The sequence below is a fragment of the Nicotiana attenuata genome, unplaced genomic scaffold, assembly GCF_001879085.1.
Source record: "Nicotiana attenuata strain UT unplaced genomic scaffold, NIATTr2, whole genome shotgun sequence".
NCBI lineage: Eukaryota > Viridiplantae > Streptophyta > Magnoliopsida > Solanales > Solanaceae > Nicotiana > Nicotiana attenuata.
In genome coordinates, this window is record NW_017672991.1 from 125,707 (window position 1) to 143,596 (window position 17,890).

At 40.4% G+C, this 17,890-nt stretch overlaps 2 protein-coding genes across 3 annotated transcripts; one reads left to right on the forward strand and one right to left on the reverse strand.

Moving 5' to 3' along the window:
* Window positions 1-10,858: 10,858 nt before the first annotated feature.
* On the forward strand, window positions 10,859-14,919 carry LOC109215119 (cryptochrome DASH, chloroplastic/mitochondrial). Of its 2 annotated transcripts, none has more exons than XM_019379140.1 (13): window positions 10,859-11,288; window positions 11,369-11,508; window positions 11,603-11,827; window positions 11,924-12,049; window positions 12,134-12,208; window positions 12,783-12,902; window positions 12,998-13,044; window positions 13,255-13,331; window positions 13,519-13,594; window positions 13,805-13,874; window positions 14,011-14,134; window positions 14,233-14,282; window positions 14,397-14,919. In XM_019379140.1, the coding sequence occupies exons 1-13, from the start codon at window positions 10,883-10,885 to the stop codon at window positions 14,622-14,624; spliced, it is 1,764 nt and encodes a 587-aa protein (XP_019234685.1). In that variant the 5' UTR covers window positions 10,859-10,882; the 3' UTR covers window positions 14,625-14,919. The 2 variants fall into 2 exon arrangements, with proteins under 2 accessions (XP_019234685.1, XP_019234686.1); XM_019379141.1 differs by having other exon boundaries at window positions 12,786-12,902.
* A 537-nt stretch (window positions 14,920-15,456) lies between these two features.
* LOC109215120 (cytochrome P450 71D7-like) lies at window positions 15,457-17,478 on the reverse strand. Its single transcript, XM_019379142.1, has 2 exons — window positions 16,439-17,478; window positions 15,457-16,304 (listed from the first exon to the last, which is right to left on the reverse strand). The coding sequence occupies exons 1-2, from the start codon at window positions 17,333-17,335 to the stop codon at window positions 15,687-15,689; spliced, it is 1,515 nt and encodes a 504-aa protein (XP_019234687.1). The 5' UTR covers window positions 17,336-17,478; the 3' UTR covers window positions 15,457-15,686.
* Between the last annotated feature and the right edge of the window lie 412 nt (window positions 17,479-17,890).

A 17,890-nucleotide genomic window follows, 5' to 3' on the forward strand; every position in this document is an offset into this window, starting at 1 on the left:
AGTTAACCAAAATTAGATATTTTGCTATAAACATTAAAAGGTATCTATAGAATATAATTTTTTTTAAATGGTATTTATTTAAAATAAATAAGGTGTTAATCTTTGCTATAGGAGGTAAAAATTCCTTTTTCTTTTGCTAAAATATTGGATTCTCAAATTACACTCAAATCCAATCCTTTCGTCTGTTTTGAATTTTTCTTTTTGAAATAGGTAAACCACTTATTAATGAACAAGTTTTCACTCAATTTTTGTCATCGCAAAGTCTATGTTTATACAATCAAACAAGGAAAAAAATTTAAACAAGTAAAATTTTACTCGGTTTTAAATTTCTAAAAATTATGGATTTCTATGTAGTTTAAATATGGGAAGATTAAATAGTCAAAACTTTAGTTAATTTTAGTATCTTATATATTACTATAATAATTTAATAAGAAATCTATTATTATGCAACTTAAAGTCAAACATATAGTTTTAATTAGAGAAACTTTCAAAAACCACTATGTTTTAGTGGTTATTAGCTAGCTGTAGCTACCATTTACTATATTACTTCCTATAGCTATATTTTCAGGTTTTTAGAGTGTATTCGATGTATTTAAGCTACTGTATTCATGAATACAGTAGCATTTTTCGGCGTGAAAAGGGGATTACAGCTAGACAGATTATTGTATTCGACTGTATTCACGGCGTAAAATAGGGAATTACAGCTAGACAGATTATTGTATTCGACTGTATTCTACTATATTCACGGCGCAATTCATGGTCTATTCAGCTGTTTTTAAACGGAAAGTGAACCAATTAACATAATAGACTCCTAATATAACTCAACAAACTCAATTGTGACATACAAAATTTGTATTTCCAGTTATAAAAAAGATTCTCAACCGAAAAACACCCCAAAAATATAGCAATCTTCAGAGAAATTATATAATTACATTGAATACAGTTAAATACATAAAAATACATTGAATACATGAAGTATAACAGGTCATCTATAGTGCAAAAACATATGAATACATACTGCAGATGCATATGAATACATATATACATCTGAATACATAAATTATATTAATTTAAAAAAATATATGAATACATTCATAGAATATAGCGAGATAATGAACACAATGAAATACATGGAATACAGCGAGATACACTAAAATAGAATGAAAAAAAAGATAATGAATACAATGAAATACATGGAAATACAACGAGATACATTGAAATACACTTTAAAAAGAGGTAGCAGAATCTTCAAGTTGCTCTGCCCCAAGCTCCGCCGTCTTGTTCAAGAACAACATTAATGTCGCACCTCACGTGTATGTTCCTTGAAGGCACGAATCGGGTTGTTGGTGGAAGGCAAAGAAAGGTCGTAGAGTGGCGGAAATCAGGCAGACTTCAATCCATATTTTCCCATTTCAAGAAAAGCTTTCTGTTTGATTGATACAAATGGTGACAAAATAGTTCTCCTCAAAGGTTCTTTCCTTGACTTTTCCAGTAAGGACTCCAATTTTGCCCATCTTTATCATTGATTCTCCAAAATCCTTGAAGAAAGTAGATGCAAACAAGTTCTTGTTGACTACTCAGAAGAACGATCGACGGAGGAACTGATAGAGAGAATCCATGAGTTTGTATTCATGGAAAAAACTGGCGTTGAGAGAGAGAGGGTTGAGAAAGAGAGGGTAGCGTATTTTATGAGAGAGAGGGCAACGTATTTTATTGCTTAAGGGTAGGAGGTGACCATAAATAGATATTTGGCTATAAAAATCAAAAGGTATCTATGGAATATAATTTTTAAAAAATAATATTTATTTAAAATAAATAAAGGTATCAACCTTTGCTATAGGAGGTAACTAATCCTTTTAATTATACACAATACGTCTTATTTGTGATGACCCAAAAAGTCATCACTTGTTTTAGAAACAAATTCAGTATTTCGAGGCCTAAAAACCTCCTTTTTACCTCACCTCGATTTGCGTGCGCAGTCCGTGCGCGTAGCCGTAAAGCCATTATATGAAAATCTGTGAAAAATAATGAATTTTGCCTTTAAAATGAATTTAAGTTGACTTCGGTCATTATTTTGAGCAAACGGACCAGGATCCGTGTTCCGACGATCCCGGGAGGTCCCTAAGAAAATATGGGACTTGGTCGTATGCCTGGAATCGGATTCCGAGGTCCCAAGCCCGAGAAATGAATTTTTAAAGAAAATTGTTTTCTGAAAAATATATGAGTTTTTAAAAATGAAAAGTAATTGAAATTTGATGGTATCGGGCCCGTATTTTGGTTCCGGAGCCCGGTACAGGTCTTATATGTGATTTAAGTTGAGTCCGTGAAGTTTGGTAAGAAACGGACTTGAAATGACGTGAATTGGACCTTATTTGAGAAAATTAGAAAAATTGATGTTCTTAAGTGATTTCATGATTTTGATGCTAAATTAATAGTTGTAGATGTTATTTTGGTGATTTGAATGCACGAGCGAGTCTGTATGATGTTTGTAGGTTGGTGTGCATGTTTGGTTTGGAGCTCCGAGGGCTCAGGTGAGTTTTGGATAGGCCACAGAATGGAATTTGGACTTAGGGTGTTGCAGATTTGAACTGGGGTGTTGCAGGCCTACAGGCTTCGCATTTGCGAAGCCTGGCTCGCAAATGCGAGTTCGCAAATGCGAAGGCTTTGTCGCAAATGCGAAAGAGCCCAGGCCAGCATAACCTCGCAAATGCGAGGAATTCATCGCAAATGCGATGTCCCCAGTTGAGGCCTGTCGTCGCAAATGCGACATATTTTTTGCAAAAGCGACTTCGCAAATGCGAAAGTCACTTCGCAAATGCGAGCATAGCAGATTCTGGGTTTGCAATTGCAAACCTTGGTCGCAATTGCGACATCAGAGACCTGTAAACTCATAACTTAGACGCATTTCAACCATTTTTCACACTCTTTCAAAACCAAAACACTCTAGGGCGATTTTCAAAGGCAACTTCTTTTCCAAATCGATTGTAAGTTATTTCTAACTCGTTTTCTTCAATCTCTAACATCTTTTCACATGATTTCAACTCAAAATCAATGGTTTTCATGAGGGAAATTGGGTGTGGTAGCCAGGCTGGTGACGGAGCATCTATGACTTCCGATGCCTTGTGGAGATTGGATAGGTTCACCAAGCTCTTCACTGCCACTTTCAGCGGTGCATCTTCTGAGGATCCCCAGGATTATCTAGACAGTTGTCACGAGGTTCTCAGGAACATCGGGTTAGTGGAGACCAATGGGGTCGATTTTGCTACTTTTCGCTTATCTGGATCCGCCAAGACTTGGTGGAGATATTACTGTTTGGCTAGACCAGCCGGATCACCAGCTTTGACTTGGGAGCAGTTTACTCAGCTATTCTTGGAGAAGTTTCTTCCCGTTACTCAGAGAGAGATCTATCGGAGGCAGTTTGAGCGCCTCCCGCAGGGTNGAGACCAGTTATCGAGTTGGCCCGTCATGCTCTACTTATACTTCCCACCGAGAGAGAGAGAGAGTGAGGAGGTTCATTGAGGGACTTATCCAGCCTATTCGACTCCAGATGGCTAAGGAGACGGGGAGTGAGCTTTCTTTCCAGGAGGCGACCAATGTGGCCAGGAGAGTTGAGATGGTTTTATCGCAGGGAGGTGGTCAGGGGTCTGACAAGAGGCCTCGTCATTCAGGCAGATTCAGTGGCGCCTCGTCTGGAGGCAGGGATTCGTATGGTAGAGGCCATCCTCCTAGGTCTTTTCAGTCGGCACTTCAGGTTTCTCACGGTGCTTCAGGTGGCCGTGGTTCTCACATGCAATATTCTGATCAGCAGTCCTACAGTGCACCACCAACTCCTATCATTGCACCGCCGCTCTAGAGTTTTCGGGGCGGTCATTCAGGTCGTCAAGGTCAGCAGTCTCAGCAGCCGAGGACTTGCTATACTTGTGGTGATACGGGTCACATTGCTAGATTTTGTCCTCGAGCATCGAGCAGCTCTCAGCATCCGTGTTCCCGTGCCATGGTTCAGGCACCAAGTGTTCCACAGCCCGCCCAACCAGCCAGAGGTGGGGGTAGAGGTGCTAGAGGTGGAGGTAGATGTGCTAGAGGTGGAGCTCAGGCCGCTAGAGGTGAAGGCCAGCCAGCAGCGGGCTGTCCCAGAGATGTAGTCCAGGGTGGTGGGGCCCAGCCCCGATTTTATGCTCTTCCAGCCAAGCCGGAGGCTGAGGCTTCCGATGCAGTCATCACAGGTATGGTTCTGGTTTGTAGTAGGGATGCTCCAGTGCTATTTGATCCAGGGTCTACATACTCTTATGTGTCGTCTTATTTTGCGTCGTATCTGGTCATGCACAGTGATTCTCTGAGTGCTCCTGTTTATATTTCCACCCCGGTGGGTGATTCTATTGTGGTAGATCGTGTTCATCATTCTTGCGTGGTTGTGATTGGGGGTCTTGAGACCCGAGTAGACTTATTATTGTTGGACATGGTCGATTTTGATGTCATACTAGGGATGGACTGGTTATCACCTTACCAGGCCATCTTGGATTGTCATGCCAAGACTGTGACCTTAGCCTTACCGTTTTTTTACCTCGTTTAGAGTGGAGAGGGACTCCTAGTCATTCTACCTGTAGTGTTATCTCATATATGAAGGCTCGGCGAATGGTTGAGAAGAGGTGTTTGGCCTATTTGGCATATGTTCGTGATTCTAGTGCCGAGCCTGAGTTATTTCCTTCAGACCTGTCGGGTATGCCACCCGACAGGGATATTGATTTTTGCATTGACCTGGCTCCGGGCACTCAGCCCATTTCTATTCCGCCATATCGTATGCCCCCGCCTGAGTTGAAAGAGTTGAAGGAGCAGTTGCAAGACTTGCTTGATTAGGGCTTCATTAGGCCCAGTGTCTTGCCATGGGGTGCGCCGATGTTGTTTGTCAAGAAGAAGGACGGGTCGATGAGAATGTGTATAGATTACCGGCAATTGAACAAGGTCACAATCAAGAATAAGTACCTATTGCCGAGGATTGATGATTTGTTCGACCAGCTTCAGGGTGTCCAAGTGTTTTCTAAGATCGACTTGAGATCTGGGTACCATCAGTTGAAGATTAGTGCATCCGATGTCCCTAAGACAGCTTTCCGCACTCGGTACGGGCATTATGAGTTCTTGGTGATGTCATTCGGATTGACGAATGCCCCAGCAGCTTTCATGGATTTGATACCGAGTGTTCAGGCCTTACTTGGATTCGTTCGTGATAGTCTTCATTGATGATATTTTGGTTTATTCCCGCAGTCAGGAGGAGCATGAGCAACATCTGAGAGTGGTTCTTTAGACTCTGAGAGATAGTCAGCTGTATGCAAAGTTTTCGAAGTGTGAGTTCTGGTTGAGTTCAGTTGCTTTCTTAGGTCATGTGGTTTCAGTAGAGGGTATTCAGGTAGATCCAAAGAAGATAGAGGCAGTCAAGAACTGGCCTCGACCCACATCAGCTACGGAGATCCGGAGTTTCTTGGGTTTGGCAGGCTACTATCGACGGTTCGTGGAGGGGTTTTCATCTATTGCAACCCCGATGACCAGGTTGACCCAGAAGGGTGCCCAGTTTAGGTGGTCGGATGAGTACGAGGCGAGCTTCCAGAAGCTCAAGAAAGTTTTGACTACGGCGCCAGTGTTGGTTTTGCCCACAGGTTCAGGCCCATATATAGTTTATTGTGATGCATCTCGTGTTGGGCTTGGTGTGGTGTTGATGCAGAATGGCAAGGTCATTGCTTATGCTTCGCGCCAGTTGAAGATTCATGAGAAAAGCTATCCAGTCCATGATTTGGAGTTAGCAGCCATTGTTCACGCGCTGAAGATTTGGAGGCATTATCTGTATGGCGTGGCATGTGAGGTGTTCACGGACCACAAGAGTTTGCAATACTTGTTCAAGCAGAAGGAGCTAAATTTGAGGCAGAGAAGGTGGTTGGAGCTGTTAAAAGACTATGATGTCACCATCTTATATCATCCAGGAAAGGCCAATGTGGTAGCCGATGCTTTGAGTAGGAAGTCAGCCAGCATGGGCAGTCTTGCGTATATTCCGGTCGGTGAGAGACCGCTTGCTTTGAATGTCCAGGCTTTGGCCAATCAGTTCGTGAGGTTGGATATTTCTGAGCCCAGCCGTATATTAGCTTGCACAGTTGCTCGCTCTTCTTTATTGGAGCGTATCCGAGATCGACAGTATGATGATCCTCATTTATGTGTCCTTAGAGACACGGTGCAGCACATAGATGCCAAGCAGGTCACACTAGGAGATGATGGAGTTTTGTGGATGCAGGGTCGTATTTGTGTGCCCAATATGGATGGACTTCGGGAGTTGATTCTAGAGAAGGCCCATAGTTCCTGGTACTCTATTCATCCGGGCGCCGCCAAGATGTATCAGGATTTGCGGCAGCATTATTGGTGGAGGAGAATGAAGAAGGACATCGTTGCATATGTGGCTCGGTGTTTGAATTGTCAGCATGTTAAGTACGAGCATCAGAGACCTGGTGGTCTGTTCCAGAAGATTGAGATTCCTGAGTGGAAGTGGGAGCGAATCACTATGGACTTCCGCTCCCACGGACTTAGAGGAAGTTCGATGCAATGTGGGTTATTGTTGATAGGCTGACCAAGTCAACACATTTCATTCCTGTGGCAGTCTCCTATTCTTTCGAGAAGTTAGCTGAGATCTATATCCGGGAGATTGTCCGTCTTCATGGTGTGCCTGTGTCTATCATCCCGGACTAAGGTACGTAGTTTACCTCACATTTCTGGAGATCAGTTCAACGAGAGTTGGGCACACGGGTTGAGTTGAGCACAGCGTTTCATCCTCAGACGTACGGGCAGTCCGAGCGGACTATTCATATTTTGAAGGATATGCTATGAGCTTGTGTTATCGACTTTGGGGGCTCGTTGGATCAGTTCTTGCCTTTAGCAAAGTTTGCCTACAATAACAGCTACCAGTCGAGTATTCAGATGGCTCTTTATGAGGCTCTATATGGTAGGCGGTGTCGGTCTCCGGTTGGATGGTTTGAGCCCGGAGAGGCTCGGTTGTTGGGTACGGATCTATACAGGATGCCTTGGACAAGGTCAGGATCATTCAGGATAGGCTTCGTACAGCTCAGTCCAGGCAAAAGAGTTATGCCGACCGTAAGGTTCGTGATTTGGCATTCATGGTCGGTGAGCGGGTATTGCTTCGGGTGTCGCCTATGAAGGGCGTGATGAGATTTGGAAAGAAGGGAAAGCTTAGCCCTAGGTTCATTGGCCTGTTTGAGATTCTTGATCGAGTGGGGGAGGTGGCTTACAGACTTGCGTTGCCGCCGAGCTTATCAGCCGTGCACCCAGTGTTTCACGTGTCCATGCTTCGGAAGTATCACGGCGATTCATCCCACGTGTTAGACTTCAGCACTATCCAGTTGGACAATGATTTGTCCTATGAGGAGGAGCCGGTAGCTATTCTAGACCGGCAGGTTCGTTAGTTGAGATCAAACAGTTTTTCTTCTGTTCGTGTTCAGTGGAGAGGTCAGCCTGCTGAGGCATCGACCTGGGAGTCCGAGTCCGATATGCAGAGCCGTTATCCCCATCTTTTCCCCGACTCAGGTACTTCCTTCTTATGTCCGTTCGAGGACGAACGGTTGTTTTAGAGGTGGAGGATGTGATGACCCAAAAAGTCATCACTTGTTTTAGAAACAAATTCAGTATTCCGAGGCCTAAAAACCTCCTTTTTACCTTACCTCGATTTGCGTGCGCAGTCCGGAAGCATAGCCGAAAAGCCATTATATGAAAATCTGTGAAAAATAATGAATTTTGCCTTTAAAATGAATTTAAGTTGACTTCGGTCAATATTTTGAGCAAATGGACCCGCATCCGTGTTCTGACGATCCCGGGAGGTCCTTAAGAAAATATGGGACTTGGGCGTATGCCCGGAATCGGATTCCGAGGTCCCAAGCCCGAGAAATAAATTTTTAAAGAAAATTGTTTTCTGAAAAATATATGAGTTTTTGAAAATGAAAAGTATTTGAAATTTGACGGTATTGGGCCCGTATTTTGGTTCTGGAGCCCGGTACAGGTCTTATATGTGATTTAAGTTGAGTCTGTGATGTTTGGTAAGAAACGGACTTGAAATTACGTGAATCGGACCTTATTTGAGAAAATTAGAAAAATGGATGTTCTTAAGTGATTTCATGATTTTGATGCTAAATTCATATTTGTAGATGTTATTTTGGTGATTTGAATGCACGAGCGAGTCCGTATGATGTTTCTAAGTTGGTGTGCATGTTTGGTTTGGAGCCCAGAGGGCTCGGGTGAGTTTTGGATAGGCCACGGAGTGGAATTTGGACTTAGGGTGTTGCAGATTTGAACTGGGGTGTTGCAGGCCTGCAGGCTTCGCATTTGCGAATCCTGGCTCGCAAATGCGAGTTCGCAAATGCGAAGGCTTTGTCGCAAATGCGAAAGAGCCCAGGCCAGCATAACCTCGCAAATGCGAGGAATTCATCGCAAATGCGATGTCCCCAGTTGAGGCCTGTCGTCGCAAATGCGAAAGTCACTTCGCAAATGTGAGCATAGCAGAGTCTGGGTTCGCAATTGCAAACCCTGTTCGCAATTGCGACATCAGAGACCTGTAAATTCATAACTTAGACGCATTTCAACCATTTTTCGCACTTTTTCAAAACCAAAACACTCTAGGGCGATTTATCAAAGGCAACTTCTTCTCCAAATCGATTGTAAGTTATTTCTAACTCGTTTTCTTCAATCTCTAACATCTTTTCACATGATTTCAACTCAAAATCAATGGTTTTCATGGGGGAAATTGGGTGTTTTGGGTAGAACCTAGGTTTTTCAAATTTTGGGAATTTGGACCTCGATTTGAGGTCCGATTTCAAAACAAATTGTGTATTTGAGTTCGTGGGTGAATGGGTAGTCAGGTTTTGGTTCGAACCTCGGGTTTTGACCATGTGGGCCCGGGGTCGATTTTTGATTTTTTGGGAAAAACTTTAGAAAACTTACTTCCATGCATTAGAATTGATTTATTTAGCATTTATTGATATAATTAAGTAACTTGTTGCTAGATACGAACGAATTGGTGGTGGAATCAAGAGGTAAAGCGATAGTTGAGGCTTGAACTGTGTTCGAGGCATCGAGGTAAGTGTTTGGCCTAACCTTAGCTTGAGGGATTAGGAGTTGTGTCCTATTTGTTATGTGATATTTGTTGAGTACGACGTATAGGCATGGTGACTAGTATCTATACGTTGGTGCCAAGCATGCCCGTGAGTCTTGTATTATTATTAAAATGATTCCGTTTGTATTGTTCATGCCTTTATGTGATGCTTTCTATTGTTGGGCAAAGTTTGTGGAAATAATGGTGATATTTGAATATTGAGGAGCGTTGGCTCGTGTTGTGAGGTGAATTGTGGAAGAATAATTGGTAACTGAACCTTATAGCATCGGCTCAAATTGTGAATCAAGTTGTGAAGTAAATGTGAAAAAGAGAAGAGGATTATTGTATTGTTCCCTTACGGGGACGTTGTTGCTTTTGAATATTGTTCCCTTGCCGGGATGTTATTGTCTTGATATTGTTCCCTTGCCGGGATTTTATTATGATTCATTTATTCCTTGCCCTTATTGTTTGTGTGAGGAAGAGTGTAAAGCACGAAGGGTGATGCCGTGCATTGTTTTGGTGAGAGAGTGTTAAAGCACGAAGGGTGATGCCGTTTATGATTTTTGTGAGGAAGAGTGTAAAGCACGAAGGTTGATGCCGTGCCGCACGATGTACCATTCCGTGCCGATTATATTGATTTTATGGTGAGGATGAGAGTAAAAGCACGAAGGGTGATGCCGTGCAGTTTATATTGGTTTTTATGGTGAGGATGAGAGTTAAAGCACAAATGGTGATGCCATGCACTTGTTTGATTTCTGATTCTTGTTGATAGTTGAATTGTGGTGTTCCCTATATTTACCTACTGTCTTCCTGTTGCCACCTAATATTTCCCCGCAGCATGTTTCCCTCTCCCATCTTTGACTGTATATTTCTGCTTTTATTTTTCTGCTGTACATTATTTATCTGCACAGGTTTATTTGGTAGTCTGGTCCTAGCCTCGTCACTACTTCGCCGAGGTTAGGCTAGGCACTTACCAACACATGGGGTCGGTTGTGCTGATACTACACTTTGCACTCTTTTGTGTAGATCCCAGTGCTGTAGATTTCGGACCGCAGTGAGATTTCTGCTCCTTGTTCATCAAGCGACCCGAGGTAGTCCTGCAGGCGTCAGCAGGCCTTGGGGTCTCCCTCTATCTATTATTCCTGTTTCTTTTATGTAATCCCAGGGACAATATTTTGTTATTTCTTTCAGACCTTTATTAGTAGTACTCTTAGACAGTCTGTGAAGTTGTGACACCAGTCTTGGGTAGATTGTTATGGATTGATATTTGTAGCATTATTACAACTTAAAATTTAGTCTTCCGCCTATTAAATTATGTTGTTCATTAACTGTTGGTTCTTAATTGTTAACGGATTTAAAATGGAATCAAGGTAATTAAATTCAAATGTTTGGCTTGCCTAGCTTTCACTAGTAGGCGCCATCACGACTCCCGATGGTGAAAAATTCGGGTCGTGGTATTATTTTTAATGTAATATATCAAATAGTCGTCACAAAATATATGCACTTAATCATCAAAGAGTTAGGTAGTTCCCAATATTACAATCTCTATATTATAGAGTGAGTGGCTAAACAGAAAAGAATGTAACGTAACATTGCTACATTAGCTAAGATGGCAAAGTGAAAAATTGGATAACAAAAGGCTAAGACGGCGCCACGTCAAGACAAAGCACCTTAGCCCACGTGTCAGCTTCTCAACAGCTGAAAACACTTGATACGATTCGTCACTTACAAACCAAAAATTTCCACTTGATGAATCTGAACGTGATGATCAAACCTCCTCTTTCTTTAACCAAACTCACTGCATCTTCTTTTATCACATTCCACTGCAAATTCTCCAAAACCAATATGCATTCTTCTTTCAGTGCCAGAGCCAGAGCCAGAGCCACAGCCACTGTTCAACATGTCCCAGAGCTAAGCCCTGAAGAAATGGACAGAGTTTGTGAGCAGACTTTTCAGAGATACACTAGTGTTAGTGGTTTGGTTAATAGGAAAGGTAAAGGGGTTGCAATTGTTTGGTTCAGGAATGACTTGAGAGTGTTGGATAATGAAGCTCTTTTTAGAGCTTGGGTTTCATCTGAAGCAATATTGCCTGTTTATTGTGTTGACCCTACACTTTTTGGGACTACCCATTACTTTGGATTGCCCAAAACTGGAGGTAATCACTTCACTCTTTTTTTAATTCTGATTTCTTTGCTTGAATCTTGTATTGTGACCTTGTCTTTTTCTCTTTGACAGCTTTAAGGGCACAATTCATCATGGAATGCTTAACCGATTTGAAAAGAAATCTAGTGAAGCGGGGACTTGACCTATTGATTCAACATGGTAAACCAGAAGAGATTATCCCTTCCCTTGCTAAAGCTTTTAAAGCACACACAGTTGAGGAGCTTCTTCTTTCATATTCATTTTCTTTCTTCAATTTTATACTACATAGTAAGGTAAGGACTAAGGAGGTGTGTGCTTATGTTACAGGTGTATGCCCACAAAGAAACATGCAGTGAGGAAGTAAAAGTAGAAAAATTGGTCACCAGAAATTTGCAAGAATATGTACCACCATCAACTGGTGGACTAGGCAATGAACCAAGATCTACAAATGCTACTAAACTGGAATTGATCTGGGGTGGTACTATGTATCATATAGATGACCTTCCATTTGACTGTGAGAATTTACCAGATGTGTACACTCAGTTTCGTAAGGTATTATTCTTCACAATATGTTTACGAGACTTGCAATTCAGGATACTTTCTCATATCTCATCTGTTAGCTATCTTTTTTATGGTTAAACTTAACAGTCAGTGGAATCCAAATCAAGAATCCGTAATTGCATTAGACTCCCAGCATCACTTGGTCCACCACCAGAGGTTGGAGAGTGGGGATGTGTCCCACAAGTTACTGAGCTCGGGCTTCAGTCGGAAAAGGCAGGTCAACATTAGAGTTGTATAAAAAGAACTTTTGATGATATAACTCCAATTTTTATCCTCATGTTTCCATTTTTTTTACAGATTTCTAAAGGAATGAAGTTTATGGGAGGTGAAAGTGCTGCAATTGGTAGGATACATGATTACTTCTGGAAGAAGGTGAAGGACCTTTATTTTATCTGCCATTACTGTGCTGCTATTCAACATGAATCGTTCAAATTTCATCTCGGGTTTCTGTGCTTTTTTGTTCTTTCCATTTCTTTTGTTTCAGGGGGGGGCAGCGTGACCCTAGTTATTTTGGTTAATTCTTTCCCTGTCTTTTTCGTTTCTTTGGTGCAGCGATAGAGTTATTCATTTGATGTACCTGTTGACCATGGGTCTAAAGCCTGTCAAACTAGCCTCTTTGCAGAAATGCAAGGGTAAAGCTGCCTAGGGTAGCCAGAAACACTTCATGCACAGTGTTATCCCTTCTTTTTTCTTTTCACAGTGATGCCTATGATCATCATGCTTTTGGGTGCTGCATTGGTCCCTACGTATTTTAAACAGTGATAAATTACCTGGTGTTTCTGAAATTAAACCTTCTTCTGTTTCTACTCTACTATAGTCATCTACTAGATGGCCAGGACTCGGGGAATTTGCTGACCTAATATTTTTACTGGTTTCTAATAGAGAGACGCGACCTAGGCGAATGATGACATGACATATTCTAATTCTTCTGGTTTTTGATTGATAGCAGGATTTACTGAAAGTGTATAAAGTGACTCGAAATGGAATGTTAGGACCTGATTATTCGACAAAGTTCTCTCCTTGGCTTGCTTCAGGAAGCCTATCTCCTCGTTTTATATATGAAGAGGTAGACAACTTTTTCTCATATTGTAATGTTTCATTAACAGCCTTCTTGTTCTAGTAAGTTATAAAGATTAAGAAAGCTTTGTTTGACTTGTTAAGGTGAAGAGATACGAGAAGGAAAGACAATCAAATGATTCGACATACTGGTACGACGTCCTCCCTTCTTCCTCGTCTTCCTCTTGCAATCTTACGAATATGCTTGTATCGTCTTTATGCATTTTTATGTTGATGAAGGCTGTGAGAGGAGATTGACTCTAGTAAAGATAGTTTGTTAGTACCAAATCTGGTGCCCCATATTCCTCACAATATGCATACACCGGACAGGTGTATATTTGATGCCTGATTTCCGTTTTCAGGGTTTTATTTGAACTGATATGGAGGGACTATTTCAGATTTCTCTCAATCAAACAAGGAAATTTGCTTTTTCATGCAGGTAAAAAAGACATATTCTTATCTGAATGCATATTAACACACCCCATATTCTAATCAACTCCTCAAGAGGAATTTTGCTGCTTGCTTTTATCTAATATAAGTACTCTGTAGGTTCATTCTCCTTTTTCCGTCTGGGAATTATCGACATCTGAAAATATATCTTTGCTTGTTTTTCTTTCTCCATTTAGGTGGTCCTCGAAAAGTAGATATTAACTGGAGCCAAGACCAAACCATGTTTGATGCCTGGAGACAAGGTCAAACCGGGTAAATTCCTATCTAGGGGCTGTCCAAGCACCTGTTGTTTAATAAATACATTACCTTCGTACCTTGCATGTTGATTGCTCCTTTCTCCTCATCAAACCCAAATGGATGTCCTAGTATGAAGTTCAAATCTGAGGGAACATGTGAAAATAAATATGTTCTACATTTCCATGGGATGAGAAATTGTTAATTTTCCCAATGCAAAATCTGTAGGTATCCTTTAATTGATGCCAACATGAAAGAACTAGCTTCTACTGGATTCATGTCGAATCGAGGACGACAGGTACATGTGCACTTTATTTTTAATATTTTCGAAAAGTTACATGCTAGTTTGTTACCTAGTAAACAGTTTTGGAAGATAAATTCATCAAGAAAGAAGGCAATTTACTGCATTCTAATTACTTTTATCTTTTTCCCAGATTGTGTGTTCTTTTCTTGTTCGAGATATGGGCATTGACTGGCGGATGGGAGCTGAATGGTTTGAGACATGCCTCTTGGATTATGATCCTTGCTCCAACTATGGAAACTGGACATATGGAGCAGGTGATTCTCCTTTTATTATCTACCTTTGATATATCCACTTTCTCTAAACTGGAAGTTGGAATTGTGAGTTGAAACTTCTGCTATTCCTTTTCTGTCAGGTGTTGGCAATGACCCTAGAGAAGACCGTTACTTCAGCATCCCGAAACAAGTAAGTGCAATAAGGAAATAAATATTATTTTTGATAGAATCATGTTCTGGGAATCCTATGCTATTCACCCACTATGAGATTGATGTTATTCTAAGACAATTTTACATGTTTCAGGCTCAAAACTATGATCCTGAAGGGGAGTTTGTTGCATACTGGTTGCCAGAGCTGAGAGCACTTCCGAGGGAGAAAAGACATTCTCCTGGAATGATGTACTTAAAGCCAATTGTTGCTCTCAAACATGGATATACCAAGAAGACTGGTGATTCGAAAATGCCATCTGGATCTAGAAGAGCCAAACCAGAAGACAATCGACGGAAGGGACACGGAGATAGAACGTATTAGCACCGTTGCCAATATAGGCTACTGATCTTCAGAACATTTCTCACCAAGTTACAACTGAGATCAGAAACATTAGCTGCAGCATACTGATTCTGAAATATATCTGTGAGTAGAACTAACCTGATCCCATTGGTTACTTGGAGGCTTTTGTAACAAAGATTGTGAAATTGGCTATTACCACTTGGCTTTGTTTTATAGAGAAATGGGAACAATCTATTACAGATTTTGTAGTGTCCTGAAAATGAAGTACCTTGGACCATCTTACACAGTTCTTGAATGATTTTTCTTGACTTGGATAGCTCCATATAATCCAAACATCAGTCTGGTAAAGATATCACATCCATGATAATCCGAACAAAACAATATCATTGATGTGAATTTTGATATGCTGTTCTAAACGATAATCCGAACCGAAAAAAGTGTTCCTTGTTTGGCGGTATCATGTTATTGGATTAATGGTTCGGAACGATTTGGAACTATATGACTAACGAGTTATCTGGTCAGATATCGGTTTGTCCAATTTCATCATCAGTTTAACCAATAACCTGATATGATATACTTAATTTACCCTTGGCTATATAAAGTAATGTTTACTCTCTTTAGGGCTGAAGGAATCCAATGCTTCTAGTTGAGTTTAGCATATTTAAAAACTGAAAACTGATTAATCGAACCCATAATTACAAAAACCAAACCAAACCGAACCATCAACACTCCTACTTGAGTTGTCTTCACTTCCTCTTAGTCATAAGCTTGTTTTTTAAACATCTGTTCCTGGATCCTTACTCTTGAAATGAATTTAACTGGTCAAAATTAAACTAATTATTTTGTTTAGCGATAAACGAAAGGAACTTTATTAAACATGATACAAAATGGTGGAATAAAATGTTTGTCTTATAGCTTGATCTAAAACCTTGCAACCAACAAGAAGTCTCACTTATATAGCCCTTTATCTTTCAGGGTACCCTTAAAAACAAGAAACTGAACACACTCATACTAAAGAAAAGAGAAATAATGTAGACCAAGCTGGAGTTTCTTCTTTTATTCTTCCAAGAATTCAATTTAGAGCTATTCTTGCTCCCTGTGATTTGTTGGAATCAAGTAGAGGTCATCTTTGCTAGCTGCAAAAACTCTACTTGTTTCAGCGGTGCGAAAATCATCTGCATTAACCTTATCAGGGAGTTTCCAGTCAAAGCAGTAGAGCAACTGAGCTAAAGGATGCCCAGTGTTAACTAAACCAAACGACATTCCTGGACACATTCTTCTTCCTGAACCGAAAGGAATGAACTGATAGTGATTTCCCATAAGATCAACAGAAATACTTTCAAATCGCTCCGGTTTGAAACATTCAGGATCTTCCCAACTTTGAGGATCTCTTCCAATTGCCCATGCATTAACCATTACTCTAGCTTTAAGAGGTACAGTATATCCATCAATCTCGGTTTGTTCTCTGCATTCTCTAGGTCCTAATAAAGGAACTGGAGGATGCATCCTTAGTGTTTCTTTGATCACTGATTTTAAGTATGGCAACTTGTCAAGATCATTTTCGTCGAAGTTTTCATTTTCTTTGAAGACTTTTCTCACTTCAGCTTGTGCCTTGGCCATAACACTTGGGTGCTTCATCAATTCTGATAGTGCCCAAATAATTGCAGTATATGAAGTTTCAGTTCCAGCAATAAACAAGTCCTGCAACAACGTATACAATAAGCATTTATTAAAAATTATTTATATATAGTATTGTCAATGTATATAACTTAAATCTATTAAAAAGAAAGTAGAAAAAGATCAATATATGATAATGACATAGGATCAAAACTTACCAGAATTACTGCTTTCATGTTGTCATTTTCGATAGGATATTGAAGCTCATTATTCTCCTTAGCCCTCAGTAAAGCATCAATCATATCTTCGCCACCAAACTCGTTATTTCCCTTTATCCCTGCTGCATGATTCTCTTTGTGCTCATTGATGATATTCTCCATAATTAGATCATACTTATGGTGCACATTCGTCAATCTAGCTTTCATGTTGCTCATATTATGAAGTAATTTCCATGAAGGGAACAAATCACCCACATCAAATCCTCCTGATAATGCTAGTATCTCCCTTATTAACATAATCAATTCATCACGATCGTTGCATATTTTTCCAAAGGCTAATCTACAAGTCATGCAACTTGTAAACCAGAGAAGCTTTTCGTTTATGTTCACTGCAGAACCTGTTGCCAAACGAATCGATGAGAGGAGCTTCGAGAGCTCATCCTTTCGGATTGTGCTAAATGACTTGAGCATCTTGTTACTCAGGAGTTCTTGTGTCAATAGTTTACGCATCTGTCTCCAGTAATCGCCATATGGGGCGAACGAAATGTCCCTGCTTTTGTAAAACACAATGTCCGAGGACATGAATCGTGGCCTAGTTGCAAAAGCGAGGTCATGAGTTTTTAGTACAGCTTTTGCTACACGTGGCGAAGATATTACAACTACAGGAACTTCTCCAAGTTGTAAATACATGAGAGGTCCATATTTTCGGGCTAAATCTCTAAGATTATGGTGTGGGAGTTTACCTTTCAAGTGATGGAGGCTGCCAATAAGGGGAAGTCTCCATGGACCTGGAGGTAACTTTTGGATTTTCGTATTCCAATTTTTCAATAGGATAAAAAGAAATGAAATGAAGAGTAGCAAAGCAATTAAGTTGAAAGGAGAAGACTGAATATCCATTTTACTAAGTAAGAAAAGGAAGGAAGGTTTTGATAGATATGATGCTTTGTTGGTAATAACTTCTATATATATATATACACAGAAGTTGAAGAATAAGCATGGGATTTTAGAACGCCAGTGGTATACCTTGTGATTTGGGCTTTACATATTTTACTTTGAAACCTTCTAGTACTTCAGTCTTATAAGAAATTCAGGAAAAAAAATCAGAAATAATCAGGTTTACAACTAGTAATTAAATAGTCATAATTCCAAAATTAACCGAAATTTTGTCACTTTTTCGCGTAAAGATAAAATATGAACAAAAACACTCTTAAAAATTCGGAAATGAATTTTTAACAATTACCAGTCCGAAAGCTAGCTAGCCCGTGCTATTTTCACAAGAAATTCTCAAATTGGTTCAGGATTAATTAAAGGATATTATATGATACGCTAATACAGTAGTTGGGGTGTACTTATTTTCACTACTTTTCTAGTGACTGTGACTTGTTGTGTGGGTTATTTTTATTTTTGGCCTAGCGTCAATACGATTGGTTATATTTGGGAAAGTAAAACACA